Below are 24,319 nucleotides of genomic sequence, written 5' to 3'. Positions count from 1 at the left end.
AACCCCTTTTTTCCTTTGCACAACAACACGAACTTTAACCTAGCCTCCGTGCCTAGTTAGATTGGCACCATCTCAATGACGGCAAACTTGGACGGGTCGGCCCAGGATACAGACGAAATGCGGAACCCCGCCGACGAAGCAATGTGGGCATAATTTTCCTCCGTACGTCTCTTACCGCCAAAGTTCATCATGAAGAGGTCGACGGCGCACAGGTCAATTGAACCCAACGCCTGAGGCGGGAGGAGGTTCTCGGCCACCAAGACGCGCGAATCCGGCGCACAAGCCTCCCGGAGACGGCGGAGGATGGTGAAGCAGGCTTCGTCAGGCCAATCATTGAGCACCCGGCGGACGTGGTAGACTAGAGCCCCTATTTATCGTCATAATGGTCAGATGTGGCTTCACGGACGTCACGGACATGGGCTCTCTTCCCGCGCACCTTTGACTGGCTGCTCGTCAAAGAAATTGACGACCTGTTTCCCAACGGTGTTCATCACACCATCCCGGTCCTGCTTGACGACCTCATCGACGTTGTCTTGGAGAACGCAGCGGTCCGCTGGGATGTGAGGGTTCTCTTCGAGGATGGCCTTTAGTGCTTGCCCCTTGCCTCCGCCCACATCCACGAGGATTGCCCTCCGATCGCCAGTTGGCCCATCCGATACGTTGCTGTCAACCCAGCTGAAGTCGTATGTACCGGTGACTGGCATTTCTGCTACTGCCAGAGCCATGGTGGCGTTGAATGATGCTGCTTTCTGTAAACGGGTCAGATACAACAAAATAGGGGGAGGAGCGAGGACTTCTCCACCGAGGAGCGTGGTACCTGTGGCATGGTATCGAGAATCTCGTAGAGATTTCTCCCCGGGAAACCTGACGCTAAACCGTATGGCGCTTGGTTGGCATGCTTGGGTTCATTGGGACCGTAGGTATCAAAGTACTCGGGCCACCGCGCAGCGGACACGAAGAAGAAGTCGAAAATATGTTGGAAGAAGCACGATGCGTCTTCGCGCAACCATATCATAGATGGGGTGGTGTGGGCCACATGGCCCGGTTTAGGGGCAGACAGCACCCCGGCGGCGATGAGAAAATTTAGAAATCTGACAAGGAGACTCAGCTCTACGCCCGACTTGGAAGCCAGTTCCTCATGACATATACTGGCATCGTCTTCGCACGGGATAGCCCGAAAGATCTGGTGGTCCAGGAAGAATTTGACCACTGCGACCTCTACCATGGAGTAGAAGTAGGTGTGCACGGGCGAGGCCATCTTCAGCTTGAGGTCCTGTGGATGAATGGAATAATGTTTTTAAAACTCTGGAGATGGCAGATACTCCTTTCCTCTGCTTTAATACAAGGAACTCCATTAGGTGTGGTGGATGACCAACCGGAGGCCGAAAATTCAGAAACTTATCCCCTTGACTGCTGCCATCTACACGCCGTGGTGTGGAGTAGGTAAGTACATGACTGATCCGGTTTCCATTGTACCTAGCCTGAGCGGAGTAGATGTCCCCAGCTGAGATGACAGCACCCGACTGGTCCAAATTAAACCCAGAAATTGCTTATTGTTCTTGCTGTAAATGATCTAATAGGTCTTGGCCTACCTTATGCATGCTGACATGCAGCATTGCCTTTACCAACTGTCCTAAAAGGGATGGACCCTTTATAATGCTGACATGTGTTACTTCCAAATGTAGCTTACAAGCTAGGGGTTAATTACCATATTCGGACACTCGGGTTTCAGAAGCTGAGAAGCGTGATACCTAGGTCATTATCCGGTCAAAGGGTAAGGCGAACAGCGAGCGCATCCAATTGTTGGTGTTGCAATTACCAGCAACAAGCCAGCGAGGTAGCCAAGCAATGGACCAACGAGTCACAGTGTATTACGAGCGAGATCTGCATTGCGACATCTACCAATTCTCTAGTTGATTTTGTGTCAACCTGATCACCTATTTCAAGCAAAAAACAAAGTAAAAATAAATCAAACAAAATAGGTCAACGTATCAGGCGAAATGAATTTGGGTCTACTAGTCCTCGCTATTTTGGCGGGACTTGTCGGCTATGGCCTCAGATTGTGGGTTGTGTGCTTTATCCAAGTCCAGGCATTCAAACGAAAGAACGGGTGCAAGCCTGCTATTAAGTGGGGCCAACGCGACCCTGTTCTGGGACTCGATCAGTTCATGGCGTTCCAGAAGAATGCTGATGGCCGGACGGCTCTTGAGAAGTTGAACACGCGATACCGAACGGACCAGCACACCCTGACGCTTCGCATGATGGGACAGCCCCTCGTCATGACTTGCGAGCCCGAGAACGTCAAGGCTGTATTGGCGTCGAAGTTTGAGGACTTCGGACTCGGCACGAGGATGCGTGCCATGGATCGACTCCTCGGCCATGGCATCTTCACCGCAGATGGTGAAAGCTGGGAATGCTCCAGGGCAAGTGATCGACTCCAAAGAAATGACCCCCACAATGCGGCGATTAACACGGAGCAGGCTCTGATTCGGCCAAGTTTCACTCGAGCACAGGTAGCAGCCAACTTGGATTGTGTCGAAACCCACGTCCAAAGACTCATCCAAAGATTGCCCGAAGACGGGCAAACGGTGGACTTGCAGCCCCTGTTCTTTAACTTCACGATTGATAACTCGACCGAGTTTCTGTTGGGCCGCTCCATCGACTGCCAGACCAACCCGGACATGGCCCATTTCTCGGAATCCTGGGACTACGCCGAAGCATGCCTGCCGGGGCGCATCCGTCTCGGGAAGATCATAGGCATCATTGATGCCTGGAAGAAGAACGAGGCATTCGAGGAGGCTTGCGACGTCGTGCACAGATTCGTGGACAGCTACATCGCCGATTCCCTACGGGAAAGCCACAGCCCCGGAACGTGCAAGGATTCCAAACCCAGCCGCTACAATCTGCTTTCGGAGCTGTCCTCGGCCTGCGACAATCCGACCCAGCTTCGGAGCGAGCTTTTGAATGTCCTTCTGGCCGCGCGCGACACGACCGCCGGCCTCCTGAGCAGCATTTTCTACTTCCTAGCCCGACATCCGGACGTCTGGCGCGAACTGGAAACTGAGGTGGACGAACTTCAAGGACGCGTTCCCGACTATGATAGTCTGAAGGGCATGTATTGTCTAAAAAGCATTGTAGATGAGAGTACGTCTGCATCCGCCTCCTACGATAACCCAGTCCCAGTAGTCTGGTTCCACCATCACTAACAACAGCTCGCTCTCCAGCCCTCCGCCTCCATCCGCCTGTGCCGGTCAACATGCGCTTTGCCACCCGCCACACCACCATCCCTCGTGGCGGAGGCCCCGACGGCCTCTGTCCTGTTTTCGTGGCCAAAGGCACCGCCGTACACTACTCTGTATGGGCGACCCACCGGCTTCCCGAGATCTTCGGCGACGACGCCGATGCGTTCCGCCCAGCGCGCTGGCGCGACCCGTCCCGGCCCCTGCGACCCGGCTGGGGCTACCTCCCCTTTAACGGGGGTCCCCGGGTGTGTCTGGGTCAGCAACGCGCTTTGTTCGAGGCCAGGTACGTTCTGGTACGGCTCGTCCAGTGCTACGCACGCGTAGAGGCGCGTGGGGGCGTGTTCCGCGAGAACTTGGCCTTGACACTCACTCATGCCGACGGTGTCAAGGTGGCGCTGTGGAAGCGGGCATGAGCTTGCTCAATGGAGTGTCTTCTGCTGCGGTGAACCTGTCTAGACTGGCAGTGAATCCACCTCTCGTTCCTGGTCTGATGTATCTTTACTGTTGCCGTCATTGTCGCAGCCTCTGTCTTTAATATTATGTCGTGCAAGTATCAGAAGTTTCGTGTTCAACAAGATCTTCCTCGAGTACTATGTCAACGTGCTAATTAGGCCATTCGTTCATAATAATCCGTTCCATGCTCTTGTCACTACAGTTCGCTCTAATTCGCAGCTGGTCCATACTCATCTCCTAGGACTCCCTCCCGTCGCCTTCGTTAACGACGAGGCTGTTCCAAGAAGGACAGGCGCCCCATTGCTTCTGCCATCTGGTCTTCCGTTGGTCGCTGTACGATCATAAGATAAAGTACGTCCTGCGCCAGTATTAGCAAAGTCCGGGTCCTCGATGAAACTTGACTTGACCCACATCCTGTAACAGCTTCTTAGCTCCCGATATCAAGGTGAGCGGCCCGATCCCATCGCCAGCTAGGCCACCACGGGACGTTTCTCCGCCTCCTCGCCATTCCACTGACCTCCCTCTTCCCACCGCCCTGCCGTATTCACGGCCACGGAGACCAACCCGCCCTTCGCCCCTCAGACCGATTGCCCCAGCGCTCCGGCCGTCTCTCAGACCAAGTCGGCCACCACCTGCTGCATCCCTCAACCCACCCCTGAGACCCCCGATCTCGTGGCGTCCCCTGCCAAATCCGGCTTGAAGGAATCTGGCAACGATCAGTCAAGTATTTCACACCGCACGGCAAACTCATACCACTTACCCTCCGGTTAACAGGGCAATGGGATCCCCACTACTGGCAGGATGATTAGGGTCGGCATAGCGAGATGCAAACTGCTCTGTTCCCATAGCCTTGGCCATGTTCGAATCTGGATTTTCACCGGACCATTTTGCTCTAGCCCGCTTGTCCATATATTGCCCAACGAACTTCCCACTTCGCTTCAGTACGGACTTCCCCTCGGCGTCCACGACCTCGTCGAGAATAGGAAGACGAGCGGCGCCGTCTCAGGCCATTCGAACGATGTGGCGCCGCTCGAACTATCGAACGGGCGGCGTTGCCGGGTGGAACTTGATGTTTTGGCGATCGACGCCTTCATATCGAAGTCGGCCGTGGTTACCATGTCGCTGTTCTGGCTCGGCTTCCACGTCATCACCAGGGCTACTAGGCCACGCGGTGCGAAGAAGGATTTATTGACTTGATCCAAGAATCGATTCGTTTTAAACCGACTATGCAATTCGCTTGTTGCATCGGCTGCCTTCTTCACGGCAAGAGAGATGATAATGGTAAAAGGCTCTGGTACTGCCTGCCCCGCGAAAGAGGCCAGGTTAATGGCTTGAATCCATGGGCTGGGCTCTGCGGATTTATTCAATTTATCGAGAAAGTCGAGAAAGGTCGATTGGTCAATGCCGACGTTCTCTAGGAGAGGCGAGTAGGCACGTACGAAGCCTCTGACACGGGACCCTGGCCGTCGCTGGGTAATGACGACTGGTAGAGCAAGCATGCCCACTGAGGAGGGTCGGGGGTGGACCTGGAGGAATGAGTCGGCAGGGTTGGCCATCTCCTCTTCCGTGGTACCGGTCACTTCGACTGAGGTGCCCGCCACTTGATCTTGTGCTTCATCTAGTTCCCAAACGGCCTCATCTTCTGGCAGCGGTAATTCGGCGTGGTTCCCGTGTCCGCGCCCCTTTGGGATTCCTGTAGCGGCATTGTCGGCGCGATCGTGGGGTCCCGCCTCAGTGGCTTCCTTGTGCTTGCGGTGCTGGTAAATCTCGGATGCAAGACCGATCCCTGAAGCGATGCCTCGGACTAGTGCCCCTATCGGACCTCCAGTCGGTTGTTGCTGACGGTCAGCGGTATTGTGTCGCTCACGGGTCATGTGTGCGAAGGGGATATGGGCTAGCGGAAAATGGTAATTAGCATGGATGGTTGCCAAGGAATTGGAAAAGAGAAACAACGACCAACCTCAAATACGTTGTTTGATTCTTCCCGATTCAAACAATGAGTTAAGTCAATGCTCGTGTAAAGCTGACAGGGCAGCGTACAAACCGCGACTGTGACACTGTTGTCTGGCATAAGTTGACATATCTGAGAAGCGAAAGCGAGACCGAGCCAAAAACCAGGACCGACAGCGAGAGCGAGAGCGAGAGCGAGAACGAGAGCGAGAGCGAGACAGGAAGCGAAAGCGAAAGCGAAAACGAAAACGAAAACGGAACCGAAAGCGAGAGTCTTACCTGAGACATACCTATCAAAAATGACCATTTCAGCCACGCGCCTGGTACGAGCTGAAAGGTACGGTTTAGCGCTGTATTACGGTGCAACAAGAGCAAACAGGCATCACTGGTTGGGTCCGCGGTGCCTCCCAACATTGTCACTGCATAATTATCACCGGGAAACACCTGTCACGCTTGCTTCCTGGTCACTTTCATCACTCACTATCTCCTCTCAAGCCCCTTTCTTCGTGTGACAGCACGTAAAGAGACAGAGGCAGATGAACCTGACAAGAGAGGCGCAAAGTGGTGGGCGTATTAAGTATTACTAACTGCTTCCGTACGGCCCTGCTGGGTTATTTGTCCAAGCCCCTGCAAACAACAATATTCAAGAATCTTGATGCGCCAGATATGACATCAACATAGCATGGAAGGCCATCGTTTCTCCCGCAGGACGACCACCTGGTCACATGACAACCGTAGCAGGATCCGCCCCCTGGTCCAGCAGCACCCGCACCGTCTCCTCCTGGCCGCGGATAATGGCCTCGTGAAGCGGGGTGCGCCCCGCCGCATCGCGCATGTGAAGGGACTCGGCGCCGTGCTCGAGCAGGGCCCGCACGACGTCGAGGTGGCGACGCGCTACCGCGATGTGCAGCGGCGTGCTCCCGCTCTCGGTCACCTGGGTGGCATCGGCCGGTCGCATCCGGAGCAGCAACCGCACCGTGCTCACCTGGCCCAGGTACGACGCCAGGTGCAGCGAGTTGTAGCCCGAGAAGTCCTCGGGCTCGAGCTGGTCGCTGTCCCCGACGGGGGCCGGCTGACGATGGTCGACGCTGTCGGCATCAGCGTCCGCGTTCTCAGTGATGACCATATGTGCGCCCTCCCAGTCCCAGAGGCAGGCACCACTCTCGCCCCCTTGTGCTGCGCTGCTCGCGTACGTGGAATCTAGTGATAGGTCGAATGACAGTTCCTCGTCAAACATCATGCTGTTTATCCACTGCAGATCATCGTCTGGGGTATGTTTCGGAATGTCGTTGTCTTTGTCGGCCGCATGTTGGGGCTGAGCCTGTTGGCTCCGCTGAAGAAGACTGGTTGTGCAGGGGGGGCTGTTGTGCACTACTGGAGCGTAATTGATTACTGGTGATGGAAAGCCATTCTCTACGGCCTTGGGTCTTTGATATAGGTGTAACTGTTGTTGCGGCTGCTTCCTTTCACGGACTTTGATTGGGGGTGGCCGAGGTATAGTGTGGGGTTTCGTCCAGATCAAGGCCTTGCCGCTCTCTCTGTTCGACTGCACCGAGCTAGGCTTACATCTATTGCCTGTTGCCAGAAGACTTTGTTATCAGCAGGTAGAGCGCATGTACGTGGGGCAAACGTGGGGCAAACGTGGGCATCGTGCGGGGCGGGACGTACGATGGTTTCGTTGTGCTAGCCTGTTCTGCAACCGGCGGCGTTCTGCCGCCTCGGTTATATGTGTGACTTGGGGGTACATGCTTGCTGGTCAATCATTCCGCCGCTAAGACTGCAGGAGGGGAATTTCCATTTTTCTTCTTGTCGGGAGTCCTATGTAACTTATAAAAACGTCCAGGTCCCCGGTGCAACGTACCTCCGCAGTCCGCACCGCGCACATGTGTAACATGGGATGGCTGTCAAGGACAAGTAAGACAAGTCTGTCTCCGGCCGACCCGGGTGGGCGGCTACAAGGCGAGCTCTTACGGGAAGGGTGGAAGGTCACTGAGACAGCGTTCGGCTCTATGGTGCCCGTCACACGACAGATACATTCTCCGTGTATTTTTAAATGTCCAGACCAAGCCTTTAAGTCCTTGTTTAATATCGCGCCGCATCCATAACCCTGCTGGCCGCAATGCTCCTGCCCGCATTCACACCGCCCACCACCTCAGCCAGCCCACGAGCCTTTTCCCTCCTCTCCGCGACCCCCGCCCCGAAGCCCACCTCCTCCAACGCCTGTTCGAGGCCCGCACTATCCACCTCGGGCGCATGCCCGCGATTGCCGCAGACCCCAATGCCCAGATGCTCGACGCGCGTGGCGAAGTCGTACGTGTCCAGCCACACCGGACACACGACGTGCGGCACCCCCGCCGCGACGGCCTCGTGGAACGAGTTGGAACCGCCGTGGTGGACGTAGGCGAGGATGGACGGCGACGCCGTCAGGACCGCGGCCGGCGTGCTGGGCAGCCAGGGCACGATGCGCAGGCGGGCAGCCAGGCCCGCGGGCAGGTCCGGCACGACGGCGTCGGCGGGCTGCAGCTTCCACAAGACTTGCAGACTGGCGCGGCGCCGCAGGCAGGCGACGACGGCGGCCAGGATGGCGGCGGCCTGGCGGACTGCCTGCGTGACGTGCGAGCCCATGTTGACGACGATGGTGGGGCCCCGGTTCAGCCAGGCGGCTAGCTCGCCATGGGTTTCGGACAGGGGCGAGTAGGCGGGCAGGATGGGCCCGCAGCCCAGGAGGTTGGAGGGTACAGTTAGAGGGAAATCAATCTCGGGAACGGACTGGAGCAAAACGATGAGGTCGGGGCGGACATCGTCGAATAGAGATATAGTGCCGAGACGCCAGGAGATTCCGCGTTGGTGACGTGCGCGGTCTAGCCTCTTGACTGACACGGACCAGTGGCCGTAGATGTGCAAGGCGAGCAACAGGTAGGCGTTGCAGAGGGCCGCAACTGGGCCGAGGGGCAGACTGTACCCAGACCCTAGGCAGGGAAGTTTGTACAGGCCCTCCAGGCCCGGTTGGGAGCCCGTGGCATGGTCCTTCAAGGTGTTTGGTGTCAGTATGATGTGTCGGCGTTTGAGGAAAACGCACGCATCGTACGCGGCACCAAGGAGCGGATCCAAGACCACAAGCGAAGGATGTATATCCTTGAGGAGCTGACAGCAGGCATCGAAGATGGAAAAGAAATCGGCCTCGTCCCAGGGTGCGAGGACGCGGGAGTAAGCTTCAGCAAAGCCTTCTGGAGTCCCTGTCAGCCCCGGCCGATGCCTTGGAAGAAACTCCTTTCCTTTCATGGCAAAGACTTGCTTCATCGATGGCCCGGGCAGGGTGTGGAAAAGAACGCCATCTGGAACCTCTGGGGCCAGCGGAGAGAACGAGCCCAGATGGGTGCGTGAGTCGGGCGTGCGGGCTACTTCGGCCGCTACGGCCAGCATGACCGAAGCTTGGCCCAGCTCCGAGTTGGTGAGAAACAAAATCGTGGTTGGCGGCATGGTGGTGGGTTTGTCGGAATATCCGCCAAGGGATCGTGATGGCGTGGAATAGAAGCAGTGGGGGTGGCAATATAATGCTTCGTGGTTGTCATGCTGATGGGCTTCGCGACGTGTCCCAGTAACCTTGTCTCTGGTGTTTGCCTAGGGGCGTACTAGTAATCACAGAGAGCCACATGTTAATTGCATGCATGTCAGATAACTTCCATTCAAGGAAAGTGACGAATCGGGAAGGTGACTCAACCGGAATCGATCCCACTGTCCTTCCTGGTCCTTCTCGCTACTCGTTCCGAGTCCGAGTGGGCGATATTGAAAGGTCGGGACCCGCCGAATCCTCATTAGATGGTCTTGCTGTTGTCACAACAAGCGCCGTTATTTCCCACCTTGTGTTTTGAGTAGACACCAAAGATGATTGCAACTGTCGCCCCGTCACCCGCGGCAGCACCAAACGCCATTCCGCCATCGCAGACGGCAATCATAGCCAGTGAGTCTGGAGACTTCGAAATTTCCGGCACTGTCCCGGTTCCCACTCCAGAACCCGACGATGTTCTCATCAAAACAGAGACCATCGGCTTGAATCCCGTGGATGCGAAGATGGTGGGTGAGTTCCTGACGCCAGGCTGCATCCTGGGCTTCGATTGCGCCGGAACCGTCGTGGCGGTTGGTTCCAAGGCGACGAAGCACCGGATCGGCGACCGCGTCTGTGGGTCTGCCAGCGGCATGAACAAGCTGAAGCCGCTGGGGGGTGCCTTTGCGGACTACGTCACGCTTCCCGCCGACATGGCCATCAGGATGCCCGAGTCCATGTCGATGGAGGAAGGCGCCGCGTTGGGCACGGCGGTCGGGTCGGCCTGCATGGCCCTGTTCTGGTCTCTGGGTATTGACCCAGCCCTTCTCACAGCTCGGCCCCGCGCACCTGCCGACGAGGAACAGCAAGCTACGAAGGTGCTCGTTTATGGCGGCAGCACCTGCACCGGGACCATGGCAATGCAGCTTCTCCGCCGGTGTGGCTTCCGCGTCTTGACGACGTGCTCGCCCCACAACTTCGAGCTGGCGCGCGCGTTCGGCGCCCACGAGACATTCGACTACAAGGCCCACGGTTGCGCTGCCGACATCCGCGCGCGCTGCGGCAACGGGCTCGAGCTCGCCGTCGACTGCGTGGTCGAGGACTCGACCATGAGGTTCTGCTACGAGGCCATCGGCCGGGCCGGCGGCAAGTACACGGCCCTCAACCCCTTCAATCTCCGGCTCGCCACCCGCCGAGCCATCGAGCCGGACTGGATCCTGGCAACGCGCATCACGGGCAGCGCGTCGGCTTGGCCTGCACCATACGGGTGCGGTCCCGAGCCCCGCCTGCGCGAGATGGCGGTGCCGCTGTTCGCGGTTATAGAGCGCTTGATCCATGAGGACAAGATTCGAGCGCATCCTGTTAGGGTCGATGATGGGAGGTACGAGGGCTTGATCCGCGGCATGGAGATCCTTCGAAAAGGTGGGCTAAGTGGGCAGAAACTGGTTTACCGGCTGTAAAGTCGAGCTATTCATTGGCAGTACTTGGGCAGCTATAGGCTGTCATACACATGGAGCTGGGAAATATAATACACGCATTTCATGTAACGAATTTCTATTGCACAGCCGAATTCCTGCTTGAAGTATACAACAAGTCATATCACCTTCACCACCGACATTCTCTAGAGATAATCAATGAACGACACCAAGCCATACTAGCAAGAATTTCGGTTAAGTAGTCACCCCGCATAGCCGGTCGCTGGTAAGATCATATATCCCGATTCTGATATCGAGAACCTGTGATACGGCAATCGGGAGTGGCAATGTCACTTCTAGTATTGCACTTTCCCATTTCGAGCCTTGCTGACTCCCGTTTTGGTCAATAGCTGCTGACGGCGCATGATATGTCTCAAACTGCCAGACACCCCTCATCCGAAATGGGCAGCAAGGCGCCCCCTCCCCCCAAGACCCCATGAGAAGTCGTTGAAAAGGCCCAAATAACAAAGTGGGCCTTCGTATCCTGGCACAGAAACGGGCCTACGATATTCTCAGGCTTGCTCGCATTCATCGTATTGTCAACTCTCAAGATCAGCTCAAACATTTGGCCAAACATGACGTACGTCGAACCCATCGCCATTGTCGGCAGTAGCTGCCGCTTTCCGGGGGAATCTTCCTCGCCGTCCAAGCTCTGGAAGCTTCTTTCCCAACCTCGTGATGTCGCCAGCAAGATCAGCCGTTTTGCAGCCGAAGGCTTCTACCACAAGGACGCCCACCACCACGGTTCCAGTAACGTTCTGGAGTCGTACCTCCTCTCGGAGGACACCCGCCGCTTTGATGCCCAGTTCTTCAACATCCAAGCGGGCGAGGCCGGATCCATCGACCCGCAACAACGACTCCTGATCGAGGTCATCTATGAAGCCCTCGAGCTGGCCGGGCTAAAGATGGAGGAGCTATCCGGCTCGCCTACTGGTGTCTACGTGGGTGTCATGTGTCATGACTTCTCCCAGATTACCCATCATGACCTGGATAACATTCCAAAGTATGCGGCTACCGGCACTGCACTGAGCATCCTCTCGAATCGGATTTCCTACTTCTTCAACTGGAAGGGCCCGTCCATGACGATAGATACGGCCTGCTCTTCCAGTTTGGTGGCCGTTCACCAGGCGGTGCAGCTTCTCCGGAGTGGCCAGTCCCGTCATGCGGTAGCCGCGGGCAGCAACCTCATTTTTGCGCCGAGTGAGTATCCCTTTCGAGATGGAGATCAACATGTTTATCCATGGAATCATACTCAGTACCTTCAGTCTGGACCATTTTTGACTAATCACCTTTGTCCCCTTTTCAGCCAACTACATCGCCGAGAGCAACGTCAACATGCTCTCGCCCACGGGTCGCAGTCGCATGTGGGATGCTGCTGCCGATGGCTATGCCCGTGGCGAAGGCGTCGCGTGCGTCGTTCTCAAACGGCTGCGAGACGCCATCGCCGACGGAGACCACGTCGAATGCGTCATTCGCGAAACGGGTGTCAATCAGGACGGGAGGACCCCTGGTATCACGATGCCCAGCAGTGAGTCGCAGGCCGAACTCATCCGGCAGACGTACGCGAGAGCCGGCTTGAACCCCCTGTTAGAGTCAGACCGGTGTCAATACTTCGAGGCCCACGGGACGGGAACCAAGGCAGGCGATCCCCAGGAAGCCAGCGCCATATACCAGGCCTTCGCATCCGGTGATCGCCCAGCCAAGGCCAACGGCCAGGTTCTCTACGTCGGATCCATCAAAACCGTCATCGGCCACACCGAAGGCACCGCGGGCCTTGCCGGGCTTTTAAAGGCATCTCTCAGCATCCAGAACGCCACGATTCCTCCAAACCTGCTGTTCAACGAGCTCAATCCCGCCATAGACCCCTACTACGGCTTTCTGCAGATCCCAACGGCGCCGAAACGCTGGCCGGTGCTCCCGCCCGGCGTGCCAAGACGGGCTAGTATTAACAGTTTTGGTAAGCAAGCGAGCTGACAGGCGAAAGAGGTTTGCAATAGCCGCCAGGCTAACACTCTACAGGATTTGGCGGCACGAATGCACATGCCATCATCGAGAGCTACATGCCTCCTACAAAACAGCGCGATGAAAATGCAACCCCTGACAATGTCATCCCCATACTCCTTTCGGCTAGTTCGGAAAAGGCTCTGACAGTTCAACTGAAAACATGGCTCAACTTCCTGGAGAACTCCCCATCAGATACCAGCGTCCAGGGTCTTGCTTGGACATTATCACGGAGATCGGCACTGTCCCAACGTGTGTGCTTCGAGGCGTCCACCGTCCGGGGTCTTGAGCAGCAGCTGAGGGCCGCCGTGGAATCGAAAGGCGACCAAAACAGAGGTTTCCGGCCTTCGCCAAAGAAGACCAAGACCCTCGGAGTCTTTACAGGCCAGGGTGCACAGTGGCCTAGGATGGGCTGGGGCCTAGTCCAATCCTCGTCTGCCGCCGCAACCACTCTCAGACATCTCGACGCATCACTTCAGTCACTCTCCGAGCAGGACCGTCCTTCGTGGTCCCTGTGGGAGGAGCTTCAAAAGCCCATAGGCGAGTCCCGAGTTATGGAGGCTGAGTTCTCGCAGCCCCTTTGCACTGCCGTTCAGATACTTTTGGTCGACATTCTTTACGCCACTGGTGTTTCCTTCGAAGCAGTGGTCGGACATTCGAGCGGTAAGCCACATAGATAGGATGACGCATTGCATCCAATGCTAACCAGCATCGCGTTGGATAGGAGAGATTGGTGCCGCCTATGCCTGCGGATATCTCAGTGCCACGGACGCGGTCCGCGTCGCCTACCTCCGAGGTCGCGTCAGCCGTCTCGCCCACGCCGACGGTGCCATGATGGCGGCCGGCACGTCAACCGATGACGCCGAGGACCTATGCTCACTGCCCGTGTTCAAAGGTCGCCTCAACGTGGCGGCCACCAACTCGTCGGCCAGTGTTACGTTGTCCGGCGACGCCGGGGCCATCGAGCGGGCCAAGCTGGTGCTGGACGACGAAGGCAAGCTTACCAGGGTGTTGAACGTGGACAAGGCGTGGCACTCGCATCACATGGGACCTTGCGCCGAGCCCTACATGCAAGCAATGTCGCGTGCTGGGATACAGGCCCTGGTGCCAGAGAACGGCCCATCGTGTCGGTGGTTTTCGTCCGTGGTCGGTGGCGCCGAAGTAACGCCCGATTTCGAGCTGTATGCCTCGTATTGGATGGAAAATCTTGTGCAGCCCGTGATGTTCGCGCAAGCCCTCGAGTCGGCCATCGAAGCCACCGGTGCTGCGGCATCTCTAAGCTTGGTGGTCGAAGTCGGCCCACACCCTGCCCTGAAAGCGCCAGCCGGCAGTGTGATTGAGGAAGCAATCGGCGCGAGAATACCTTACACGGGCATGCTCTCGAGAGGCGGGAACGACGTGGAGGCGCTCTCTGCGGGCATTGGTGCGGCGTGGTGTAACATCGTCTCCGCTCCGTCCACCCTCAATCTCAGCAAGCTGAGCTCTCTATTTTCCGGCTCCGACAACAGACCGGCCCTTCTCAAGTCGGTCCCTACCTACACGTGGGACCATTCACATGCGTACTTTACCGAGTCACGGGCCACCAGGGCGCTCCTGTCACGATCAGCTGGGCAACACGAACTCCTTGGCGTAAGGCTGGACGGAGGCCCCAACGACTTTCGCTGGAGAAACTTCATCAAGCAACGGGAGATGCCGTGGCTCCGGGGACATCAGATTCAGGGGCAGGTGGTATTTCCAGGAGCAGGTTTCGCCAGCATGGCCATCGAGGCGTGCAAGGCCGTGGTCGGCAATGAACATGTGTCATTGGTGGAAATCCTGGACCTGCGTATTCACCGTGCTATGGTGCTCCCTGATGAGGACAGCGTCGGTGTGGAAATCTTGGTCAGCTTGACTAGAGTAGTGGATGACAAGCAACACGGGACCTTTGGTTGTGATTACGAATGCACCATCTGCCCCAACGATGGCAGTGCCCCCTTTACGGCCTCAACCGCTCGTATACGTCTCGAGCTGTACCATGGGGACAGATCTTCTTCTCCTCCTTTCCTCCCACCCCGGTCGAGGTCAAGTTTGGACATGAGCCCTGTCGATATCGATCTCTTCTACACCACGCTCGCCAATTCAGGATACAATTACAGCGACATGTTTCAAGGCATCCGATCGCTCGAACGGACCACCGACACTTCCGCTGGCGTTATCCACGTCAAAGTGCCGGATGACTACGACGTTTCGTCCTTGACGCTGCACCCTGCCCCTCTCGATGTCGCCTTCCAGTCCATCTTTGGCGCTCTTGGCGCACCTGGCGACGGACGCCTATGGACCACCTTGGTACCGACGCGAGTCTCCCGTATCCAGATTGACTCTCGCGCCTGCGGCGCCGGTGCCGGTCTGGGAAGCGACATAGCTTTTGATGCCTTGGTCTCCGTCTCCGCCTCCGAAGGCATCTCGGGCGATGTCGACATGTTCAACGCCGCGGGGGGTTGTCTCGTCCAGATCGAAGGCCTGCGCCTTTCCCCGCTGGTTGGGCCCAGCCCACAGGACGACCGCCAGGTGTTCTCGCACATGGTATGGGGCCCCCTCGAGCCCGACGCCACTCGCGGCTTCGCCAGGTGGGAGCTGAAGAGTGCCAATCTGTCCGGCGAAGATGCGTATTTTGTGGAGCGTGCCTGTTTCTTCTACATGAGGCGATTGCATGAAACCATCACTCCCGCGGAGCGGGCCGCGTGCGAGTGGCACTCGAGAAAGTACCTTGCCTGGGTGGCCGATACGGTCGACGAGGCAGCCGCCGGCCGGCATGCCGTCATTCGGCCGGAGTGGGTACACGATACCTGGGATACTATGAAGCCAATGATGAGTTCCATTATCCAAAAACAAGAAAACTTTTCCATCATCACCACCATTGGCGACCGTCTGATCCCATGGGTCCGGGGTAAGCTCGATTTCCTCGAAATATACCGCGAGAACAACATGCTCGACCATATCTACCACCGCCTCTTCGGCTTCACCGAGTACAATGATTGTTTGGGCCGACTCGTAGGCCAACTTTGCCAGCGGTTTCAGCAGATGGACATGCTCGAGATCGGCGCCGGGACGGGCTCCGCTACGGAAGCCGTCCTGCGAAACGTTGGGGACAGCTACCGTTCCTACACATACACCGACATCTCGGTCGGTTTCTTCAACAAGGCCGAGGTAAACTTCAAAAAGCACACCGACAGGTTTGTATACTCCAAACTGGACATCGAGCAGGATCCGGCCAAGCAGGGCTACGTTCCTCACAGTTACGATCTCGTCCTCGCGTCCAATGTTCTGCACGCCACCAAGTCCCTGGAGACGACGCTACGGAATGTTCGGGGGCTCCTGAAGCCTGGCGGCTACCTGGTGTTCCTGGAAATCACCGATACGGACCCGATCTATCCGACGTTCGTTTTTGGCACGCTGAAAGGCTGGTGGGTCGGCGAGGCCGACGGACGTCCACACCATCCTCTCATCACCCAAGACACTTGGGCTGGACTCTTGAGGCGAACGGGCTTCTCGGGGCTGGACACGGCCACTCCTCCCGGGGGCCACTTCCTGGCGCCGCAAAGCGTCATGTTGACCCAGGCCATGGACGCGCAGATGGAACTCATACGACAGCCGACACTTCTCGCCGGGAACCCTCAGCCTTCTCTGGAAGATGTTCTGGTAGTAGGTGGCACGTCCGTTGCCACATTCCAACTCCGTCAAGACGCGTTGGCGGTCCTGAAGCCCCTGGCGAGAACCATCGTTTGCGTGGAGCGGTTCGGCCAGCTCGAGGATGGCCATTTCACCGACAAGCAGCTGGTGCTGAGCCTGACGGAGCTGGACGAGCCCGTCTTCCACCCCTTCACGTCAGCCAAGTGGAAGGCGTTGCAGGTCCTAACGGAAAAGGCATGCAATGTCGTGTGGGTCACCCAAGGGGGGCTTTCGGGAACGCAGCCCTATGGCCACATGATGACGGGCGTCGCGCGGTGCCTGACGGCCGAAAAGCCGGCCATGAAGTTCCAGATCTTGGACTTTGACGCCCGGGACGCAGCAGACATCCAACCGACTATCGTCGTCGAGGCCCTGCTCCGTATGCACATCTCGAACGCGTGGGCTTCCTCTGTGGAGCCATACACGCCGACTTGGACTCTCGAGCGCGAAGTGCGCATCGGCCTCGATGCTGATATGACAGTTCCAAGATACATGGCAAGCCATGAGTTGGACGCGCGTTATAATTCCAGTCATAGAGTCATTCGTGACGACCTGGTGCCGGACGACCGCTTGACGGTTGTTGATCGGCAAGGGGCATGGGAAGTGGAGCGAACTGCCACACCAGATTGGGATATAGCAAACTCGCCATTACTCCAAGACATCCAAGTCGAGCGCTCCACGCTGATGGCACTGACAGTCGGCTCGGTGGGTGCACTGTACTTGCTTATCGGCAAGTCGAAGGGGGCCTCCAGCCCCGTCATTGCGTTATCCACGGCCAACTCCTCCACGGCATCCCGGGCGACAAGCTGGATGCATCAATGCGACGCGTATGCCGAGGGCAAAGACCCCAGTCTTCTTCTCCAGGAAGCCGTTCATGCCTGCTGGGTTGACGAGATCTTGTCCACAGCGCCAAGCCACACGGCCATTCTCGTCCATGAACCACCAACCAGACATTTTGCGGCCGCTCTGGAGGAGGCAGCAGCGAAGCGCCATGTATCGATCCACTTTACTACGTCAATTCGAGATAGCGGTACTAGTTACGTGTACATACACCCTTCTACACACGATCGCGCACTAGCCCCCCTGCTTCCAGAGAACCTAGTCACCTTTGTCGTTTTGTCGGGTGATGAGGATGTAGGAAGAGTTGCAGCGCGTATTGAGAGCCGGCTTCCTATCCACTGTCACGTTGTCAATCTTTCCGTGTTGATGGCCAAGAAGTCGTACATCCGTCCGCATGCATCACCTGAAACGGTCATACCCCAAATCATGGACCGCATATCGCGTTATCTGCTAGACACTCGTCACTCCGGCAATCTTGAGGCATTCGAAGAGCTCCACATTGCAGAGTTAGCCGGCAGTGAGATTACTCGGCCCCGGAAAAGAAGAGTGGCCATTCTGAACTGGACAGCCAGGTCGACTATTCCTGTCCGTCTATGCCCTGCCGAGGACATCGTGAAGTTCCGCCCCGACAAGACCTACTGGCTGATCGGCCTCACTGGCCAGTTGGGCATCTCGTTGTGCAAGTGGATGGCAGAGCGAGGGGCTCGCCATATCGCGGTGACGTCACGAAACCCCAACATCAACAAGGCATGGCTGAGCCGTATCGAGGCTGATGGCGTGCAGCTCCACGTCATGTCCTGGTCCGTTTTGACCCCTCTCCCTACGCTCTGCTGCCGCCTTTTACCGAGTAAAGTGACGTGTCTGCTAACTCACGCGCAGTGATGTGACAGATCGCAGGTCAGTACTGGAGACCTACGAAGCCATCCGCACGACCATGCCACCCATAGCTGGTGTTTGCAATGGCGCCATGGTCTTGAACGACGGCATTATTCCGCACATGACGCACGAAAAGTTCACGGAGACCCTCCGCCCCAAGGTCGACGGCACGAGGTTCTTGAACGACATTTTCGACAAACCCTCCCTCGACTTCTTCATCGTCTTCTCCTCGCTTGCCTACATTACGGGCAACGTCGGCCAATCTTCCTACGCGGCCGCCAATGCCTTCATGGCCAGTATGATCCAGGGCCGTCGCGCACGCGGTCTGGCCGGTAGCGTTATGAACCTGGCCGGTATCCATGGCATTGGCTACATCATCCGCACCGATCTCGGGATCCTCAAGCATTTGGCCAGCTTGGGATACTCGAACCTGTCGGAATGGGACTTTCTGCAGTTCTTCGCCGAAGCCGTCATGGCCGGCAAGCCTGGCTCCAAGCCGTCCGCCCACGAGATCTCGTCGAGTCTGCGCCCATACGATGCGGAACAAGAGTCGAATCCGCCAAGCTGGCTGCCTATTCCCGCATTTTCCTACTACAAACGGACCAGGAGGGGGGACGTTGGCGAGGGAGCCTTGCAGGAGGTATCTGTCCGCGCCCAGCTCAAGAAGCAGACCACCAAGGAGGGCGTCTGGGCTGTGCTCCAAACTGGACTCTGCCAAACATTGTGCAAGATGCTCGGTCTGCGACCTGAAGACAACGATGTCCAGCCGGACACGCGTCTTATTGATCTGGGAATCGATTCCCTGGTCGCCGTGGACATACGGTTCTGGTTCAGCAAAGAGCTGGATCTGGACATGCCCGTGCTGAAGCTGCTGAGCGGGGCTACTGTGGAGGAGATGGTACAAGATACGGCAGAGCGGCTTTCCCCCGAGCTCACTCCTCACGTGAAAGTCGAGGCCGGAGCCGCTGAGGTACAGGGATCGAACAATAGAGATAGTTCATCCACGGAGCCCAGGAATGACACTACTCATGGTTCGGGTGCCTCGTCTCATGCCCTAGACACGGAACCTAACACGGCGCCATCCTCTACTACTGATGCCAACTCCGACGAGAAGGAAGATGCGAAGCCAGTGACGATGGTTAGTGAGACTAACAAGCATGTCGAGCTCGTCTTCGAGCGGAAGCAGAGCATGGGTTACCCTTCTCTCCAATTTTGGTTCCTGCTACAACAGCGTGAACTGCTCAGCGCCTTCAACTGCAGCTTTCGCATTGCTTTTCGGGGCCGGCTGGACGTCGACCGCATGGCGCGGGCGGCGCGACGGCTCGGCGAGCGCCACGACTCACTACGGACGGCTTTCTACGACGACGCTGGTAACAACTACGAGCCCACACAGGCGGTTCTGGCTTCGGGCACAGCCCCGCTGCGCCTGGAGACCCGCAGCGTGACAAATTTGCAGGAGGCCATCGAGTTCACCGACGAACTTCAGCGCCATTATGTTTTCGACCTCGGCCGCGGGGAGGTGGTGCGCTTGGTCTTGCTGTCGGAGAACGAGCTGGCTCACTACCTCGTGATCGGCATTCATCATATCGCCATAGACGGCTACAGTTTCTTCGTCTTCCTGAGAGAGCTGGTGGAGCTGTACGAAGGGCGTCACCTCGAGCCGGTCCAGACGCAATGGAGTACCCTCGTGGCCGAGCAAAAGCTGGCCGTCGATAGCGGGTCCATGGCGAAAGACGTAGAGTTCTGGCGGGCTCAACTGACGGCACCCCACGGCCTGCCCGACCCCATTCCCATGCTACCCTTCGCCAAGGTTCAAACACGCGTGCCCGTTACCACCTTCGCGCTCGAAGAGCCTCCCATGGTTGCTCTAGAACCCGGCCTGGTCCAAGCCATCCGCGCGCGTTGTCGCGCCCTCAAGGTCACGCGCTTCCACTTCTTCATGACGGTGCTCCGCCTGATGCTGTTTGAGCTCGCCGGCGTCGACGAGCTCTGCGTCGGCATGGTCGATGCCGGACGGGGCGACACGCGCTCCACGAACCTCGTCGGCCTCATGGTCAACACGCTGCCGCTGCGGTTCCGGCGGACGCCGTCGCGGAGCTTCGCCCAGCTCTGCCGCGAGGTCCGCGACATGGCGTACCTGGCCATGGCGCACGCGCGCCTGCCCTTCAAGGCCCTGCTTGAGCGGCTCGCCTTGCCGCTGTCCCGCAACGCCGCGCCCATCTTCCAGGTCACGCTCGACTACCTGCCACAGAAGGCCGAGCCGCCGGCGGGCTTGGGGGCGGCGACCGACGAGGTCCAGTCGTACCTCAACTACGCCCTGACCGACATCATGCTGGACGTCAACGACTTCAGCCAGAGTGACATTCGACTCCGGTGGAGGGCGCAGACCGACTTTTACTCCAACGATTCTGTGCAGATGATGATGCACATGTATATCAAACTGGTCAAGAGGTTCGCCAACTCGGGCCCGGACTGTAACGTGCCCATCGAGAGCCTCGAGGGCGGTCTCGATCTATACGATACCGTCGAAATCAAGGATGCCGTGGACATGTCGCTTGGTGCTCGGGAGCCCAGTACCCTGTCCCAGACCCCTTCGCACATCATCCAGGGGATAAGCGAATGCAAACCTGACGCAACCGCATTGAAAGACGGTTCTGGTGCAGCACTCACCTATTCACAAATGGCGCGCCGCGTGAGACAGATCGAACTCGCTTTGCTTGAGTCAGGGGTCGAGCATGAGCGCGTGGCATGTTATCAGCAGCCGACCATGGACTGGGTCTGCTCGCTGCTCGCCGTGTGGAAGGTGGGCGCCGCCCATGTACCCCTCGATTCTCGGCTTCCGGCGTCCCGGATAGCCAGCTTGCTGGAGCTGAGCAGCCCGTCAGCCATTCTCTGCGATTCGCAAACTCTCCAGGCCACAAGAGACTTGGCGGCGAAAGATGTACCAGTACTAGATTTGTCCAATCTTCCTCAGTCAATCAATTCGGAGACTACCACCACGAATAACAGCACCAATGCGACTGTTGATGGCCCGGCCCTAATCATCTTCACATCTGGTTCGACCGGCACGCCAAAGTGCGTGGAAATCCGCCATTCCAGCCTCGCCAACGTCATACAGAGCAGTCTAACACGCCACTGCAGCGCGAGCGAGCCTCTGGTGACTCTTCAGCAGAGCGCCGTCAGCTTCGACTTGTGCTTTGGTCAGGTCCTGATGGGTCTCTGTTCCGGGGGCAGCGTGGTGGTGGCCTCCGCGCGCCATCGCAGCGACCCCAAGGCGATTTGCAAGCTCCTGCTCGACGAACGGATATCACTCGTGATCGCCACGCCCACCGAGCTGGCCCATTGGTTCCGTTATGGCCGGGCCGAGCTGGACGCGGCCGACAGTTGGAGATACGCTTTGGTCGGAGGCGAGGCGCTGCCTTCCACCTTGAAGGCGTCGTTTAGGCAGCTGAACAAGGCCGTGGCACTTGTCAATGTCTACGGACCTGCCGAGGCGAGTGTGTGGTGCACGACGGCAGAACTCGACTATCGCAACGCAGGGGAAGAAGAAGGGGTAGCAATTCCGATCGGCCAGGCGGTTCCCAACTGCGGCGTCTTCGTCGTCGACAAGAACCTGAGGCTCGTGCCCAGCGGCGTCACGGGCGAGATCGTCGTCACGGGCGCTGGCGTTGCCAATGGCTACTACGGCCAGGGAGCCCTTACGGAGGTCGTGTTCTTGGCCGACTCGCTAACGCCGGCGGGTCATTTTTCACAAGGACAAAAGCGGACGAACCAGCTGTACAGGACCGGTGACAGCGGTCGTTACGGACGGGACGGGAAGCTTTACTACGAGGGCCGCATCGAGGGGGATTCTCAGGTCAAGCTGAACGGCATTCGCATCGAGATTCGGGAAGTGGAGTGGGCCATTTTGCGGGCTTCTCAGGGGGTACTTGGCAATGCGGTCGTGTCGTTTCGACGCAATCCGGATTTCCTCGTCGGGCACGTTGAGTTCATCAAGTCGGATGGAGAGTTCAACACGCCAGAGGAACAGAGCATGTTTCTGGATGCCCTGATCGCCCGTCTTCCTTTGCCCAAGTACATGTGTCCAGCAATGCTGGTGCCGCTCGAAAAGATCCCGGTCAATTCGCACGGCAAGGCGGACAGAAGGGCGGCGCAGAAACTGCCGATTGCACGACTCACACACTCGCAGGGGGGGGAGAGCCATCACACGGAAACGGAGGCGTCATTGCGGGACATCTGGAGTCAAGTCCTACCCAGTGATCTGACGCAGGCAGTAACAATACAACCGGAAACCGACTTCTTCAGTCTTGGGGGCGGGTCATATCTTCTCGTACGTGTACAGCGCATGATCCGGGAGCGGTTCCATGTCTCGGTACCGGTGCGAGAACTCTTCAGCACAAGCAGCTTACGCGATATGGCTGCTCTCGTCGATACCGCCGCTGCGGTGGCTGCCATCGATTGGCATGTCGAGACAGCCCTGGGCGATATCGCCAGGGGCGCCACCACACGTGTTGCTGAGGCGCCGGATAGAAGACTCGGCATGAAAGTGGTGCTAACTGGTGCCACCGGCTACCTGGGAAGGAACATTCTCAAGGCTCTAAACGAAAGCCCGGACGTCTCCACAATCTACTGCATAGCTGTCAGGGACCAAGCTCGCGTGATGCATTTCGGAGATGACGGGAAGCCCAACGCCAAGATCATCGTATACTCAGGCAACCTAGGCGCCCCGCTCCTAGATCTCACGACCGAAGTCTTCAACAAGCTTGCTATGGATGCCGACGTTCTGATCCACAGCGGTGCGGATCGGTCCTTCTGGGACTCGTACCAGACGCTGCGGGGTGTGAACTTCGTCTCCACCAAGACCATGGTCCAAATGGCGGCGCCCCGTCGGTTGCCTGTGCACTTCATATCGAGTGGTGGGCTGGTACCCAAGGATCTGGCATCCGGAGACGAAGAAGCGACAGAGGCCAAGCCGGTGTCCGTGACCTCATTAAGCACCCCTCCTGCCGATGGTTCTAACGGCTATCTTGCGTCAAAATGGGCTTCAGAGGCGTATCTGGAGACGGCCGGTCGCGAGCTTGGTTTGCCTGTCTACATCCACCGCGTCACTGGCGCCGGGCGAAGTACGAAGAAGGAGATTGCCGACGATCTTCAGGCCGAACTCAGATCTATCGCCACCAAGCTGAAGGCGGTCCCGCACCCCAGCGGTTGGCGCGGGTCGTTCGATGTCCTGCGTACATCGAGTTTGTCCACGAGACTTGTGGAAAACTTTCTTTCTTTGATGCGGGTTGCTGTGAATGAAGGGGACGGGGTCAAAGCTAGGTACCTCCATTATCCGTCCGAAGCTCACTTGGACATGAGCGATGTGGCTACGGTGTTCAGTGGCATCGATTCCAGTGAGACGCTGCCGCCACATGTCTGGGTTGGCAGGGCAAAAGCAGCTGGTATTGATTGGCATTTCTCAGGTCAGGACTTTAAGGATACTATCGCTGAGGGATTTGCCCTAAGGAGATGATAGGCTTTTGACACTTAAGATAAGCCCGTGGATGCAAAATCCAGACGATGCTTCTTACCTCTGCCATACGACGTAGTCATTCACGACACATTTTGGTAACTGATCCCGACACAGGCAACATCTAGATTAGAAGACGGGAGAACGCTGTGATATTACAGCATCTGTGGCGCCAGTAAGTCCGATATTGCCGCCTCTGCCCGAGCTCCCACCGTCTTCCACTCCCAAGGATTTCCAGGGTCATATTGTGGATGCCAGGTCTTTGAATAAGCCTGATCATGCTACGGGTTGCAGGTCATCTCTATCAGGTGGCCAGGGTACACCGAATCGAGTGCAAGCCCCGATCGCGCCATCATATCTTTCGCAGCTTCCGCCAAAAGGTCGGCCCGGGGTATGCTTGAACAGTGCATCCGCATACGGCTGCAAACCTTTGGCGCCCATGTCCCCTCCTGGCTCAGAACACGGTAACCCTCTGTCCTATTTTATTTTTATATAATAAATAAAATTGGATATTTTTATTTTTCGATCTTGTTAAAACTTTATAATTTTTTCTTCTTCTTAGAATTCTAGGACGGATGCAGTGGCTACCACGATAGTGTTCTTAAACAAGAGATCCGAACGACCCGACCAAATGCTATCAAAAGATGTGCCTCTGGGGCGTCAGCCTTGGCCATCCGAGGCGACACGAAACAATAATCATCACAAGGACACGTGGGGT

At 57.4% G+C, this 24,319-nt stretch overlaps 7 protein-coding genes across 7 annotated transcripts; 3 read left to right on the top strand and 4 right to left on the bottom strand.

The window, feature by feature from the left end:
- Positions 1–56: 56 nt before the first annotated feature.
- On the bottom strand, positions 57–1,258 carry PG985_009559 (uncharacterized protein; the record flags this gene model as incomplete). The annotated part of the gene is made up of 3 exons (XM_066829327.1): positions 57–367; positions 437–749; positions 818–1,258. The coding sequence occupies 3 exons, from the start codon at positions 1,256–1,258 to the stop codon at positions 57–59; spliced, it is 1,065 nt and encodes a 354-aa protein (XP_066684239.1).
- A 742-nt stretch (positions 1,259–2,000) lies between these two features.
- PG985_009558 (uncharacterized protein) lies at positions 2,001–3,655 on the top strand (the record flags this gene model as incomplete). The annotated part of the gene is made up of 2 exons (XM_066829326.1): positions 2,001–3,144; positions 3,225–3,655. 2 exons carry the CDS (start codon positions 2,001–2,003, stop codon positions 3,653–3,655), a joined length of 1,575 nt encoding a protein of 524 aa, XP_066684238.1.
- A 978-nt stretch (positions 3,656–4,633) lies between these two features.
- Positions 4,634–5,569, bottom strand: PG985_009557 (heterokaryon incompatibility protein-domain-containing protein; the record flags this gene model as incomplete). The annotated part of the gene is made up of 1 exon (XM_066829325.1): positions 4,634–5,569. One exon carries the CDS (start codon positions 5,567–5,569, stop codon positions 4,634–4,636), a length of 936 nt encoding a protein of 311 aa, XP_066684237.1.
- A 797-nt stretch (positions 5,570–6,366) lies between these two features.
- On the bottom strand, positions 6,367–6,882 carry PG985_009556 (uncharacterized protein; the record flags this gene model as incomplete). The annotated part of the gene is made up of 1 exon (XM_066829324.1): positions 6,367–6,882. The coding sequence occupies one exon, from the start codon at positions 6,880–6,882 to the stop codon at positions 6,367–6,369; it is 516 nt and encodes a 171-aa protein (XP_066684236.1).
- An 845-nt stretch (positions 6,883–7,727) lies between these two features.
- PG985_009555 (uncharacterized protein) lies at positions 7,728–9,125 on the bottom strand (the record flags this gene model as incomplete). Its single annotated transcript, XM_066829323.1, has 1 exon — positions 7,728–9,125. One exon carries the CDS (start codon positions 9,123–9,125, stop codon positions 7,728–7,730), a length of 1,398 nt encoding a protein of 465 aa, XP_066684235.1.
- Positions 9,126–9,530: 405 nt separating this feature from the next.
- On the top strand, positions 9,531–10,649 carry PG985_009554 (alcohol dehydrogenase; the record flags this gene model as incomplete). Its single annotated transcript, XM_066829322.1, has 1 exon — positions 9,531–10,649. The coding sequence occupies one exon, from the start codon at positions 9,531–9,533 to the stop codon at positions 10,647–10,649; it is 1,119 nt and encodes a 372-aa protein (XP_066684234.1).
- A 590-nt stretch (positions 10,650–11,239) lies between these two features.
- PG985_009553 (Beta-ketoacyl synthase) lies at positions 11,240–23,729 on the top strand (the record flags this gene model as incomplete). The annotated part of the gene is made up of 6 exons (XM_066829321.1): positions 11,240–11,864; positions 11,971–12,621; positions 12,684–13,328; positions 13,390–18,013; positions 18,093–23,323; positions 23,719–23,729. 6 exons carry the CDS (start codon positions 11,240–11,242, stop codon positions 23,727–23,729), a joined length of 11,787 nt encoding a protein of 3,928 aa, XP_066684233.1.
- Between the last annotated feature and the right edge of the window lie 590 nt (positions 23,730–24,319).

The sequence above is a fragment of the Apiospora marii genome (genome assembly GCF_038362585.1).
Source record: "Apiospora marii strain CBS 49790 chromosome Unknown utg000005l_segment0_segment0, whole genome shotgun sequence".
Classification (NCBI taxonomy): Eukaryota; Fungi; Ascomycota; class Sordariomycetes; order Amphisphaeriales; family Apiosporaceae; genus Apiospora; species Apiospora marii.
The sequence above is the reverse complement of the archived record's forward strand: the minus strand, read 5'-3'. Positions and strand labels throughout refer to the sequence as shown.